General features: G+C 50.3%; 2 protein-coding genes across 2 annotated transcripts in view; one reads left to right on the forward strand and one right to left on the reverse strand.

Annotated features, from left to right (window-relative positions):
* Positions 1–14,283, reverse strand: part of MTMR4 (myotubularin related protein 4) — a 48,625-nt gene extending 34,342 nt beyond the window's left edge. Inside the window, exon 1 of the mRNA XM_062012483.1 lies at positions 14,228–14,283. The gene's annotated coding sequence lies outside the window, so the exon portion shown is untranslated. The remainder of the gene's footprint in view (positions 1–14,227) is intronic.
* On the forward strand, positions 745–14,425 carry LOC133627395 (basic proline-rich protein-like). Its single transcript, XM_062012648.1, has 2 exons — positions 745–798; positions 13,556–14,425. Exons 1-2 carry the CDS (start codon positions 745–747, stop codon positions 14,423–14,425), a joined length of 924 nt encoding a protein of 307 aa, XP_061868632.1.
* Positions 14,426–14,473: the final 48 nt, after the last annotated feature.

Here is a 14,473-nt window from a genome sequence, read left to right on the forward strand (position 1 = left end):
ATCCTTTTTACTCCTTAGAGTACTGGAAATGCAGTAGGGGTTTTTCATCCATGTCTGAACACGTGAATCCCCACAGGCCTCTGAGGAAGCAGAGCTGCCCGTGATGCTCAGCACACCGCGCCTCCAGCTGCTCCTCGACACAATGAATCTCACGTTCCAAGTCAACCTACCTGCCAGATGTGGGATGGTAAGACATGTTCTCCCAGGTGACAGGGTTACCTGCCATGGCACTGCAGTGCTCCACATGCATTCCTCATCCTGAGTTACAGGGGTCAGTCTTGGACCAACAAAGAGCAAGACACAGTCAGCCCACAGCACAGAACCCAAGAGCCAAAGCACGGCTGTGGCGGCTGGGAGAGGGTAACAGCTTGGAAACCCTTCCAGGCTGTCCAATCGAAGAGGCAGTTCATCATTAAAATGCTCCTAAAGTGTTTTCCTGCATATTTAAAAGCAACCAAGACCTCTTTGGAGACTGTTGAGGCTCCTCTTGCATTCAAAGCAAAAACATCTAGGTTTCAAAGACGGGATTGCACTCGAGAGATCGGAGCAGGACACAGAGCAGCTCTTTGCAGGACTGCACAGAGACACGAGAGCTGCTGGAGCCAGAAATGCTCCTGACTACACAGCACCAGCCTAGAAGAAACACTCACTTTTTGGCCTTCAAAAACATAGCCAGGCTTGGCTAGTGCTTTGCTAGTCCTCACACCCACCCTCAGCCCAAGTTTATACAGCTGTGTGGGGAGGATGTCGGAGGCCGACCTCCGAGCCAGCGCCGTTATAGGTCACGGAGTCACGCGGGTGATGTCGGGACATTATCCAGCCCTGCTGGACTGATAGCTAGGCACTGAGGAGAGAAACAGTATATGCATGTGCCAGCTGCAAAGGAGGGCAGATGAATGTGGGCACGTGGATAAGATTACAGAGAGCACAGAGCAACAGGAGGGTGGAAACCAGAGCCCGTTGGCGAAGGCAAATCCATAAGCAAATGCTGAAGGAGCATCAGGGCAGGGGAGAAAACAGGCAGAACGAGTTTAGGGAAGGAATTTCAGAAGCACAGCTGCCATGGAGAGTCAAACCTCCTGAGCAGTGAAGGGGGGGAGAATAATTTAGAGTTTTTGCCAAGCTCTAGCATTTTGCAGCAACAGGTCTAGTACAGCAGGTAAGGCAGGTTGAGGAGATGAGGGACTGAAGTCTGAGTAGGCTTCGTACAAGGAGTTAACCATGAAAGTGGGGGGGAAAATGAGCCACAGGTGAGCAGGAGCAGAGGTGAGCCGTGCTTTTAATAAGGAAGAAACTACACAGCATGCAGGAGGCACGAGAGAAACTGAGAATAAGGGGGAAAGGGAATGGTGCAACAGCAGTGCCACTAAGATGTCATTGAGGTGTCCAGGATTATGAGGGAAGAGCAGTAGAGCCCTGCTGAGCACTCCTATCCATCACTGCAATCTTCCAAGCATTATTAATTTCAGCAGCCTGCCTGCCAGCTGACTCTACTCTTTACATTAATGACAGTGAACTCAGAGTTTCAAGGGGAAACTAGTAGCTGCAAAGGAAGCCCCGCATCCTACAGAGCAAGGGCCACTAGTGTGCCTTACTCTTACATCTCCTTTCTCTTACCAAGGCTGTGCCAGCAAAATACGAAGCAGCCAAGGGGCTGGGGGCAGGTGGTGGCACAAGGTGGCAGCAGCACACCAGAGATACTCCCTGCCAGGTCAGCCTCTGCCTCCTCCATCTTCCTAACTGGCAGAGCACAAGGACTAGGCAAAGGCTCTGAGTAATGCCACACATGCTGCCATGGCTGCACTGATTCGTTTCCCATCACAGCCAGTGAGAAGCTGAGCCACCAGCAGAGAGTGAGACAGACCCTTCATTCATTTCAATGGCACACAGAGGAACCACAGACCTAAAGAGCCCCCACTGCCCCCATGCCATCCCCACCCTCCATCCTGAGCTGGCATAGAAGGGATTCAAAGGCAAGGCTCCAAACTAAAATTCACAACCACCAGCCTAAGGAAGACAGGGAGCAGAGCTTTGGCAAGCATTTCCAAAGTCCCCTGTATCTCCAGCCTGTTGTTCTCCAGTTTTGTTTGCTTTTCTTTAAAAAAAAGCAGCAGTTGGGACATTTCAAGTCACAATTAAGCCTTTATTCAAGTACAAACAATTGCCTGGTCCCTACCCAAAGCAGTGCAGATGGACCCATCCCAGCTGCAATCCAGGCTCCTGCCTGCTCCCAGTCCTCTGCCTGGGAGACAAAAAAAAGAGACCCTAAGAGACATGTGGGCACCAGGCTCCTTCTCACTCTGCCACTGGCAGCACCATTACCTCTCTACACACTGAGCTGTGAGCACGTTTTAATTCAATCTCAGGAAGGAAGCAGCATCAGCTTCAAGGAAATGGTGCCTGCACTACTGAGGTCACATCTTAAGTCTCCAGGCTGGAGAAGTGCTGTCTAAACTGGTCTCTGTGCAAACACTCAGCTCTTATGCATCAGGAGCGTAACTCCCGTCAACTTGGAGCCTTTGACAGCCGTGGTGCTCTCTGAAAGGCAGTCTTTGTGACTGCAGGGGGGAAAAAAGCCAAAAATATGTGACCCAAATGCACCAGAAGGCTCAGAAATCAAAAGAGAAAGTCCTGAAGTGTGCTGTTCCTGTCTCCACCCCACTTTATCTTTCCCAAGCCAAGCTCACAGCTCTTCAGAGCACCCAGATACAGCACACTCACAGCAGCAACACAACTTCAGCACTGCTGCTACTATGAACAGAACTCCTATTTTTCTTTCCTATAGGTGTGTGAACATACCCACCTGGTATTGGTTTAGAAGTCCTAAGGCTTCTAAGGCATCTGCCAGCAGCCAGAGGGGCAGGACCAACAGAGGAATTATTCCTCGCTAAAGGCAACTGGAGGCCTGGGAGGAAAGATTTGGCATCCAAAGTGGTACTAGACTAAACTGGCACCTGCCTGCAAGCATCTGAATTCCCCTTGAGACAGACAGTCAATAGCAACAGTGTCTGAAAGAAAAAGCTATTGCTCTTATTACAGGTGATCCCATGGCCTGGAATGGTCCTGCAGCACTACTGGGTTTGACAGCCCCACCTCCAGCTCTGGCTGTGCGTCGTCAGCATTGAAACCCCAGGGACTGTTCTACACGTGCTGCTGAGCAGAGGCAGACCCCAGGCCAGAGCCCATGCACCATCACCCACATACAAAATGACCAGGAGGGCTTGTTTTCTCCAAGGAGTTTTCTTCCATGAGAATAAAGGGAGGTATTTTTTAGTTACCCATAGAAATACGTGCATGAGAAAGCTACAACTGGAACTAGAGCAATTCTGAGAGGGCAACACAGCATCAAGGTTTCTTCTCTTGACTCACCCAAATCAAGTCACCCAAACCAAGCCCAGTTTCCCCGATAGCCTGCCCACAATTAGTCACACCAATGAGAAGGTGAGGATCCTACACCAGGGTCTGCAGCACTGACAGTGACCTCCAACTGCTGGAAACACAGCTGGGAACACATGGCTGTGCCGAGTGCTCCTCCCTGTTCCTGCTGGAAGCCCAGTTCCGCTCTACACTTGCAATAGTTACACCATTACCAAATGAAGTAACTCCACCTTTCACAGAAAGAATGCTCTGAAGTGGAGCAACAAAGATCTGCTCAGGGTTTCTACCATCAAGCTACAGGAAGAGAGAAGACCACAAGATGAGAGGAAAACCCTTGAGAGCTGTTATTAATAAGTTAAGAGCTCACTTTCGATTACACATTCAGCTTGAAACCTCTCGCTTTTTGCTGAGCAACAGTCATGCAACCATCAAAGCTCTGAGCTCCTGCTGAAACGCAGCCTTTGCAGGCAGCTTCTCTGGACAGCACACTCTGACAACAGCCTGGACATCCTCCTTCCCCCTGATACTGAGAGGAGCCTTCTCAGCACTTCATGTTGTCACCACTGCTGTTCCCAACCTGGCACACAGAGCAATGAAATCAGAAACCTGCCCTTCATGAGGCTCTTTCTGGGGGTGGTATCCCTCCCAGTACCAAACAATACCTAACCTGGCCTTTAACAATCCTGCTCCAAGCCCCTCAAATCTCCGATTTAGGAAGGTTAAACTAGAGTATGTAGCCTTTAATTTCTAGGTGTCTGGAGCCTTTAAAAAATGCATTTTGCACTTTAGCAGTGCAAAGTCTTGTGAAGGGACTGCCTTGCACACTGACCTGCTTTCATTAACTCACCTCCAATGATGTGGACAGGACAGCTGAGCTTAATCGTTGCCATCTCTGCTCTCTACCATGATCTTAACTGTTTCTAAAAACAGTGCTGTCCATGACATCCTCTCAAAAAGCACTCTTGGAAAGGGAAATCCCCAGCCAATCAATAAAAGGAAAGAGAAGGTAATTTGATATATATAGCAAGTCCCCTGCTTACCTAGCAGCAAGAGCTGCACAAATTCACACGTGCTGTCTGTTTCCCACTGCCAGCTTCCACCAGCACAGGGCAAGAAACAGCCACAGGACAACCTCAGTACTGAAAGGAGCCTGAGGATTTATACTCATCTGCTGCAATTCACACCATATTTTTCAGTGCTAGGAATAGAGCTTGGCATATCTCACCTTTAATAAGTGACTGTATTAAAACTCATTAAGAATCGAATTCCTACCCCTGAAAGGTTTAGGACAAAAATGAAACACATCAGACTTAGTATATCTAAACACAAAGCAGATCTCTAGAGGCAAGGGGAGTTTTTAGCCTCTTTGTTTGAATACAAGATAGTCACCTTCCTCCTGTCAGCACATCAGACACACACAGACAAAATGCCATGGCCACCAAAAGCAGTGATGGATCTATCAGCAGCTTCAGCTGAAGGCACATCTTCCCCAGCACTGCATGCTCCTTTCAGCACAGGCTCTGCACACAAGGCAGCAGGCAGGGCTGCAGCAGAACAGCTCTGGGTGCCGGCACCAACGGGGAACAGGCAGAGCTGAAAGCCGTGTTGCCAAAAGAAGCCAGAGCCTCAGCACTCAAGAAGGCATCCTGCTTCTCCATCTTCTGTTGCTGCAGTAACAACCCTTTGCTCTTTGCTTTTTGGGGGGTGGGAGGAAGCAGTAGAGACAGCAGAGCTATGGGCAGCAGGAGTGTGGTGGGATCCTGCTGGGCTCCCTGTGCCCCAGGGAACTCCATCTGATGAGCCTGCTGCTTGCTGGAGCTGTGATTTTGACTGCTTCATCACTCGCAGGGCATCTTGAAAATGTGACTTGCTCTGCCACAAAACCTATTGAACCTTTCTGGAGAAGTCTAAGGAACTTCTTGTATTTCAGTACACAAAGGCAAGCCCACAGGCAGAACAGTCTCTCTCATACTTCTGGAAAGTAGAAAGACCTATTGAAGAATGAAAGACGAAGCAGAAGAGAGAAATGCAGAGAGGGGGTTTCAGTTTTCATCAAGTCTGTGGTTTATTGCAAGACAAAACTGTCAGTCCACTTTACAGTATGAAAACAATTTTGCTTCCTCTTTTGCCTCATTTACCAATGGCAATGAAAAGCTCTGCAGAGTTTCCTAATGAGGCAGTTACAAGGTCTGCACAGAACCTCTGCATTCAACAGTTTGATATTAAAAAATAATCTCCATTTACTCTCTTTGCTGAACAAAACAGGCTCTGTCTAGGATCATCTCATCCAGCATCCAAAAGTGCTTGGCTACCCTCTTTGACAGAAATGCAGAGAGCAGGCAGTAGAAAGGTGTCTGTCTGCCCGCTGGTGTGCCAGGAGGGGTGGCACTGCCCAGACAGCAGCACTGGCAGACTGAAGAGATTAACTTTTAAAACTACAGAAAGGGGAAAGAGCAAAGAACAGAGTAGGTAAGAAATTATCTTGTGCCAGTCCAAGGAAGAGCAAAGGACAGGAGTGAGGGGTATGAGTCACTTGCTGGCACATCCCAGCCCTGGCACCCAGTCCCTGTGGATCTGCATGCAGTTGGTGCTGGCTGCCTGCCGGTAACGTGGCATTCCCTCCGGCAGCTGCCTGCAATATGTCTCCAGGCTGCCCTGTAATGAGCACAGGACCTCAGATGCTAGGAGCTATCAGCTCTAACAGCAAGGGGCAGAGGCCTGAGTCAGCCACAGGCTCAAGAAAGGCCGTTACCAATTCTGCAGACGAAAGCATGCCCGTCCATTCATTTCCTCTGATCATTTATTCATCTTTAAGTGCTGCAGGGGCCTTCCTGCAGGCTCTGCTCCATCAAATCTCAGCCTGAGGCAACTCCATCGATTATCAGTTCCAGCACCAAGCCTCATCCCTCACCATCAGCAAGCAGCAAAGCTCCTCTCCAACACAGTTCATCATGCTCCAGAAGAGAAAGCATCTGCTCTTCTAGGGCTGGCACCCTGATAACTCACAGTACTGTGACACTACACAAGAACACAGAGTCAATGCCATTGCTTAATGCTTAAAGCAAAGATTCATTCTGCCCAGGTCACCTCTCAAAGATGTTGCTTCCCCAAAGCTCCCACTCAGTATTCTCACCAGGCACTGCAGACACCCACTTGAAGAATCACAACTTCAAGGCTGAGGAACAGAAATGAAGCTGTTGCAGCCATGTGGCCAACATCAGCAGAAGGACCAGAGCAGAGCTGCTGAAACAACAGCTTTGCTTAAGGTGCCATTTCCACTCCAGGCTGAGGAGCACTTGATGCTGCCCTTTAAGATGCTGCAATCCAGCAAAGCTACAGGGAAGTCTGGGACTTGCTCTTAGATCCCCTTGGGGATTTCTGCACAAACCTCCAGCACCTGGGTGTCTCCCACCATGGTCCCTTCCCTTACCACAGGGCTTCTAATGAAAAGGTTGTGTGTTCTTGCTGTTATGTGCCCTTTAGTTACAACTGTGGCTACGATGACGCACCACAGATTCAAAAACCCCTGGAAAATAGGGACTTCACAGCTTAAACAAGCACTTCTCCTTTGAAATCAAGGTACTTTCTCTTCCCATAAGCAGCTAAATCCAAACATGAAAGCCCAGTGTATGTCAATAACAGTCAAAGCCCAATATACTGAGTTAGGGGCAACAAGACCCTGGGCAGGGCAGCAGTGTGGGGGCTGGAGCAGGAACAGAAAGGATACACAGCACTGAGTTATCCCAGGGACAATAAAACTCCCTAAATCCAGCAATAACAATATTTTATGAAGGCACTGTACTGCATGAGCTTTAGTACCAACCCAAGCCTAGCAGTGTCAGAGCTGGTATCAGTACCAAAATCCACAATCACCTGGTTAACAGACTTCTCAGCTGATCTAGGGTAGAAATGCTTTAAGTGCTGCTGCTGACCTCAGCTCTGTCCCTCTCCCTGGACACAGTGTTATCCCCTCTTCCAGCAGAAGGGAAAGGGGCAGCATGCAGAGCTCCTGGCACCTTATAGAAACCAGGTCCAGAGAAGTTTCCTTGCTGCAAACAAGATGAGATTTCTTTTTGCCCAGACTTCCTCTCTCTATAAATACATACCCACAGCTGCCTGCTGGGTTTGCATACATATCCATGGCCTCCAACGTGCAGAAAAGAGGGCACAGGGAGCTTTCCCTTCCCACAGTGGTTGCCTCTTGTCAGCAGCTTGTAAAGGTGGAAGAGGTGAAAAATGCAAGTCAGTAGCTCCCCTGACAAAGAAACATGAAGTACTGGCACTTTCTAGAAGCAGATCTCCTCTCCGTACAAGGCAGGTGAACAGCTTTGTGCAGGTGAGAGGTACGTTTGCAGAGGACTGAGAAGAAGGCAGCATGTTGTCTAGAAGCACAAAGGATTCAAACAGACAGAAGAAAAGCTGATACCCCAAGAAAGGGGAAACAGACTTTATGTCCCTGCAGAGATCCCAGCCATTACACTGTCTAATCTACTGGGACTGAGGGACATGGCTGCCCTGGAGCACAGCACACACAGAGGCAGGCAGATGCTCATCACATCAGAACTCAGCAGTGGTTCCCCAAGTCCCAAGGACCTCAGCTTTCAAAATCAATAAATATATGCAGCACTGAACTATAGCAAAGGTCATAACTCCCAAGTCTGACCTTCAGGGCAACACAGGCTTTTGTGGCTTGCACACGGTGCCCCAGGCTTGCTCCAAAGTTTTCAGCAAGAACACTGCATTTTACCCTTTGGGAAATTCAGTCTCCCATTAGGGAAGGAAGGCAGAAGTGCTTTTGACACTGGGGCAGCTGCAGCCCTGACCTGGTGGGAGGTAGGAAAGGGGTTGTGCAGTCTGGCTGGAAAGCAGAAGTAAGTACAAGCCCAAACAATGCTGACTGAGGTGAGAAGCAAAAACTCTGGGGCCCATTACATCCTCCTAAACCTACACTTGAGGTCACGAGGAGCCCATAGGGTGCTGCTGCTGCCAGGTGGTACTGGCAGACAAGCTGTACCTTCCTCCAGCTCCCTGGCTGCAGGACACACGGGCATCAACCCCAGCTCTGGGCTGGCAGCCAACCACACTCTCCCCAGGTACCCTTGGTGAGATGTTCTCAAAACTGGGTGTAGATGCCTCATAAACGAGATAGAGGAGAGGACAACAGCTTCTCTTGTTCACATTAAAATAGTGACCCAGAGTTCCACCTGGCTTTGTCATGCTGTGTACCGTTGCTACCGAGTGCTACGTGCCAGTCACGCTCCAGCAATGCAGACGAGGACTTCCAGAGTCAAAGAAACATTTCTTGTGAACCCAGGCAGCACAGTTGAAATGAGAGAGGCAACTGAATAGATTTGTGTTGGATTGCCACAAGGCACTCATGCACTCAAGAGAAAGCTGGCTGCTTCAACAAGTTTCTAGAATAAAACAAAACAACAAAACCCTCTAAAGCTTCCAGAAGGAACAATGCAAACTGCACCCCTTGCTCGGAGCAGTCCTCAGCTTCCACAGACAGCGTCAGAGAAAGACTGGCAGAGTCTATGCAATTGAACTGCCTGTAAAGTAGAAATGCTTTGAGGGTCCTTACCATAAAGCTGTCACTCACAGCCAGTACCATGTCCAAGCACGTTCTGCCAGAGAGAACAATTCCATAATTTCATTTTGCAATGAAGAACTGGTCAGGTTGGAAAAAGAACGACTCTGCTTTCCAGTCAGTGCTGTCTGAGCCATGAAATGGAAGAAAGCTGAGCTCCAGAGAATACCCTGTTGTGAATGTGGGTTTAAGTTCAGATCCAAGACTTTGCCCCTGAGCCGATAAGTTGTGAGCCATGTCTACCTACGTCTCTTGCCAGCAGAGACTCCTCCAAAGAGAGGTGGAGCTGATGGTGGTTAGCAACTGAATAGATTTGTGCTAAAGTCACCAGATTTGGCTTCTTGATGGGTCTCAGACAGAGGTGCCCAAGAGATATGCTGTACTTTGTTATCAGAACAGTCCAGTCCACTTTACTCCTAGCTAATGCCATCCCCAAGGCTTAGGTGAACCTCAGTACTCATTGCACCTCGAGAACGCTGTGCCAGTCCTCAGGAGTGAAATCAGACCCACACCCTTGCAAGAGACAGTGTGGTATTTCTTTCCCCCAGGAAAATAAATATTGGCAAAAGCAAACTATTGTGCATGCTCAGGACAGCTGACCTTCACAGGGTTCATAGTGCATGAGATCAGCTGTATCAAACATGCTGTTGAGCAAATGCCCCACCTAGAAGATAAGCAATCCAGGAGGGAAGGAAGATTGGTATTGCTCTAAACAAGAAACTGAAGGGAATAAGGCATCTACAAATGCACACAACATAAAAGGGAGCCTCTGAGGTTGGTAACTTAATACGTGTTGAAACAGAATACAGAGACACATCTCTGCTCTTGGGATAGGCCCTGGGCAGGCTTTTCCCCCTTGAAGAAGTCTGAGGGCATCTCTCAGTGAGAAAGAGCAGCAAAGTTAAAATAATAAGTAACACCAAAGTCTTAACCACTGCTAAGAGCAGCAGCCATCTGTTCAGTTTTGTTGTTGCTATGTCCCATCAACATTATCTTCCCTAGGAAAGGTAAGACACTGCTTTCAAATCTACTGTACATAGATCACTCAGGCCTGCAGAAAGATGCCACAAAACAAATCACATGCAGAAGTATTCCCCTGCTTTGATGCTCATCCCCAGCACAGTGCCCTGGTGCAGGAGCCCCTCTGGCTCAGAGGCTGACCCAGGTACAGCAGAGGGAACAGAGGCCACACGCCACATGCTCCCTGGGAAGAAAGCTGAGCGTAAACACAGCGGGAGAGCTGTCTGGGAGCTGGGCTGGAAGGAGTCTCCCTAGACCCTAAACCTCCCTGTCCTTCAGACCCTCTCAGCAGCCATAAAACTGACCAAACCAGAGATGAAGCAAAGCTGGAAGGAAACAGATGTCAGGTAAGGGGGATGTGTATGTGTGCTCCAAAAAGGACTCTTGATTTGCAGAGAAGGGCTCCCTGGTACGAGCATACGCTCTCTGGCAGGAAAATGAGCTCATTTCCAGTGGGATTCAGCCACTGAACATGTTTCAGTTTCATTTCAGCTCACTTTTCCCAGTTAAAAGAGCTGATTTTCCTGCACAAGCAGGGAACCATGCAGCACCTTGGTGCACACAGCAGCACAGTGTGCTACTGCTGCCAGAGCCTTTCAAATCAATCCCAAAGGCTAAAGCTCTGTCTGCAAAGCCCAAGCACCTCACGCCAGGGCAGTTTCCTTCCTTGCACAAATTCATAACCTCTGACAGAAAGTATGCCTGTTTTCCTTGGATTTGGTTCTGGGCCACGAAGTGTGGATGGGATTGCACTTGTTGCAAAGGTAGAGCCAGCAGCACAGAGAGCAACCAAACAACGCACTCAAAAGTAGGCCTGATCAGGCATTTACTATTTATAAACTAATCATCTGATCCTTCCTAAGGGAAATCCTATCCTTTTGGGCTGTAGAGAGCACATGTAACTGTACAGTCTCTGCAGGACTGCTAGGGAGGAACAGAAGGGAAGCAATTGTACCAGCAAAGAGTGCACTCAAAGAGCCGAGACAAAATTCCTCCCTGCTCTGTAACAGCACAGGCATCTTCCTGGAGAGCAGGCCAGGGGTTACCAACAGAGACTAATGTGTTATGTTAATTTGTTAATAGCAAACTATTTTTTTTTAAATAGCAAGCTTTCCCATTTATTGTTACCTAAAAAGGGCTCTATTCTAGTTCTGCAAATGTTGACCCTGCTGGTGATGAGAGAGGAGAGTCACAGGGTAAGAGCCTGCATTGAAATGTAGAAACACCAAGGAGCAGCAAACTGGCTGGCTGGAGCTACCTTGGAGGGTGGGTGAGCAAGGATAGAAGAGAAAGGTATGAGCTTTCATAACTGCCTAGTTATTAATTCTTCAGGGAACATTCCTGGCCTGGGAAGTTAAGTGTGATGTACAGGTACACAGCACTTTTTTTTTTCTCTGGTATTCACCTTTCTCCCTGATAAAAACTGTCTGTGGGACATTAAACTGATTGATTTGCTTGTAAAGCAAAGCTCAGTCACTTCCAACACAACTGCATGAGCTCTTTCAACACAACCACACACCTGAGAAACAATCTCATTTTCTGTCTAGCCTCTGCTTTTCTCACTGGCCAATTTATGACTGAGAACAACACTCTCTCAGACGACAGCAGCCTCTAAAGACAAGCTGAGGGTACAGGAAATAGCCCTGTCCCAAGCAGCACAGATTAAAGCAATACCTCTTGGAAGAGAAGGCCCACCTCATGCAGCAATGCTCACAGATGGGGCAGACAGGAGCCATCCAGGTCCAGTGCCTGCCTTCAGGTGAGAAAAGCTCAGAGAGACACAGGCTACCGTGAGGGGGAAATGGCTGCACCCATCGTCCCCTTCGCTCCCACCAGAGCCTGAACAAGGGCGACATTGAAGAGCCCCACTGAACAAAAAACAAAAGCAAGCCAGTGCATATTTTGGCAGATCAAGATAATGATAAAAGCTGGCACAGCAGCATTCTCCAAAGCCTCTATATCATAGTAAGATCCATCCCTACAGCTTCCCTTGATTTGTTTTTTTCCCTTTTAGCTTGCTACAGATGAAGTGACAGTGTGAGCAAGGCAGAGGGCTGGAAGGACCCTGCCACAAAGCTAACACCAAGGATACATCCAAGGAAATGTCCCTGTTCAGGCACTCTCAGGAAAACCAAATAACTGTCACCGCCAGTGTAAACAGATTCCTGCAAACACAGCAAAGGAAAAGGGAAACAACATGTTCCTAGAAATTAGTAACTAGAAGTAAAAACTTTTATTTCCCAGTCTTCACCTCAGTTTTTTTACTTATTCATCTTCCAGTGAACACCCTGAGGGACATTACGGCCACCTTACCAACTCATGAGCAGAGTAGAGCACAGAAGTTCCCAGGCTGTCAGCCAAGCTGCAACACTTAAAAAATTATTGAGACAGTGCAAAAGTTGCCTGCAAATAAAATGTCATCCCTGACTTTGGAAAGTTTATCATGTTTGACTTTTCTGTCACTTAAAAATACCCACTTTGTTTTCCATGCACACACTCAGCCCTACTGAATTGTCTCAGTCCAGCTTCCATAGAATGGTATGGGTTGGAAGGGACCTTTAGAGATCATCTAGTCCAACCCCCCTGCAGAAGCAGGTTCCATCCTCCATAAGTACACAAAAACTGATCAAATCTTCCCATTGGATGAGGGTTCTCATCACTGCATGGCAGCTTTTTTCACCTTTAATCCCACCATCACACATCATCTCTGAACCCTGCCCAGCTTTCCACCAGCCTTCACACCAAATACAGGCACCAAAGCCTGGCCATGGCAGCAAAGCATCTGCACCAGTGTGAGGGCTGAGCTACTGCACTCTCTTCTCCTCCACAGCTGCAGTAAGGAATCAAAGACCACCTTCTCCTGTTGGCCTCCAGCCCTGCTTTCCATCTTCCACATATTCATGAACTCAGGCAAAAAATACTGCTTCCTAGGACAAGCCTCATTCCTTCCTCCTCGTTTCTCTGTTTGCATAACAGACTATTCCTGAATAGTTTGCTTTCTCTGGTAACAGATGCATGGCCTCACCAGAAGTACAATGCCAAACCAAGCAGACCACTGTATCAGAGCCCCATCTCTTATCTCCCACTCAGCACTCTCAGTATCTTGTGCACCTCATCAGCTGGTAGCTGCAAGCTTTCTTCAGGTCACTGACACAAATCAAAAGTAGAATCTTTACGAGACCATTAACATAACATCCCAAATAAGGTTCTGGGAGCCACCAGTTTGGGTTGTTTGGAGCTCATCCCTCTCCAGTTAATTCATCAGAAAAACCCAAAGACGTGGTATCAAATGCTTTATGGAAACTTGTGTTTACAACACATTGCTGCTTTAAGGGGGGCCTTTGGTGTCAAACCTGCAACACACCAAACCACCAAACTTCTGCTACCAGCAGCTTCAAACCATGCAGAAGGCTTTGCCAGCTTGTACTCAACAAGGTAGAGAGACATCATCTCCAAAAACCCAGCAACGTGTACACAGGCACCGGGCAAAGCCCATGAGGGAGGATGCAGGCGAGAGGAGTCTCTGGCAGAACACGCAGCTCCACGCCGTTACTACTCTCGGTATAGCACAAGGATGCCCGACTCGCGAGATGCTGCCAAGTGGGATATCCACGGCCCGCGCGGCCCCTGCCTGGGGGAAGAGCCAGGCCCGGTGGGGCCAGAGGAGGCGAGCCGGACCCACAGCCTCCGTTCCGCAAGCGAAGGCTTCCGCCGGCGGGCACTGACAACTCATCGCGCCTGGGGCCGGCCGCTACCGCTCCCCCCGGTACGGCGGCGAGGAGGCCCTACAGAGGCGCAGAACCGAGCTGCAAGGCCGGCAGCGGACAGGCTGCCCCCGCCCCCAGCCTGACCCGGCGGAAGCCCCGCGCCTCATTCCTTCTTCCTAACGTGACCCAGCATTTCCCCCCCGGCGGCACCTCGGGGCCAGCCCCCGCTGTCACCAGCCACCGAGCGCCGCGGCGGGCAGCAGCACAGGCCGGCCCAGGCCCTCCGCCACCGGGACAGGGCCGCGGGCCCGCCCCCTCCGCCTCAGCGCTGCCACGGCCGGGCCGGCAGCCGCCCCTCACAGCCAGGCCCCGGGGAGGCCCCGCTCACCGGACGGCGGCGGGGAGGAGAAGGCGCGGGGCCCGGGCGACGGAAAGGAGGCTGAGGGGAGCCGCGGGGCCGGGCCGGGCACAGGAGCCGCGGTGCAGCCCGGGGAGGCGGCGGGAGGCGAGGGGGAACCGGGAGGGGCCTCACCTGGCTCCGGACGCGCCGCTCCCGCCTCTGCCGCGTGCAGCTCCCCGCCCTGCTCCCCCACCGGCCCGCGCGGAGCAGCCAATCAGCGCCCGGCGCCGCCGGCACCGCCAGCCAATGAACGGAGCGAACGCGTCCCCGCCCAGCGCCGCCGGCGGACAGGGCACGCCCCTCACCCGCGGCCGCAAGCCTATCCCGTGACCCGGCGCGGCGCGCGGCGCGGCGGGGGGCGGGACCCGCGTCCCGGCG

Source organism: Colius striatus, chromosome 20 (genome assembly GCF_028858725.1).
Source record: "Colius striatus isolate bColStr4 chromosome 20, bColStr4.1.hap1, whole genome shotgun sequence".
NCBI lineage: Eukaryota > Metazoa > Chordata > Aves > Coliiformes > Coliidae > Colius > Colius striatus.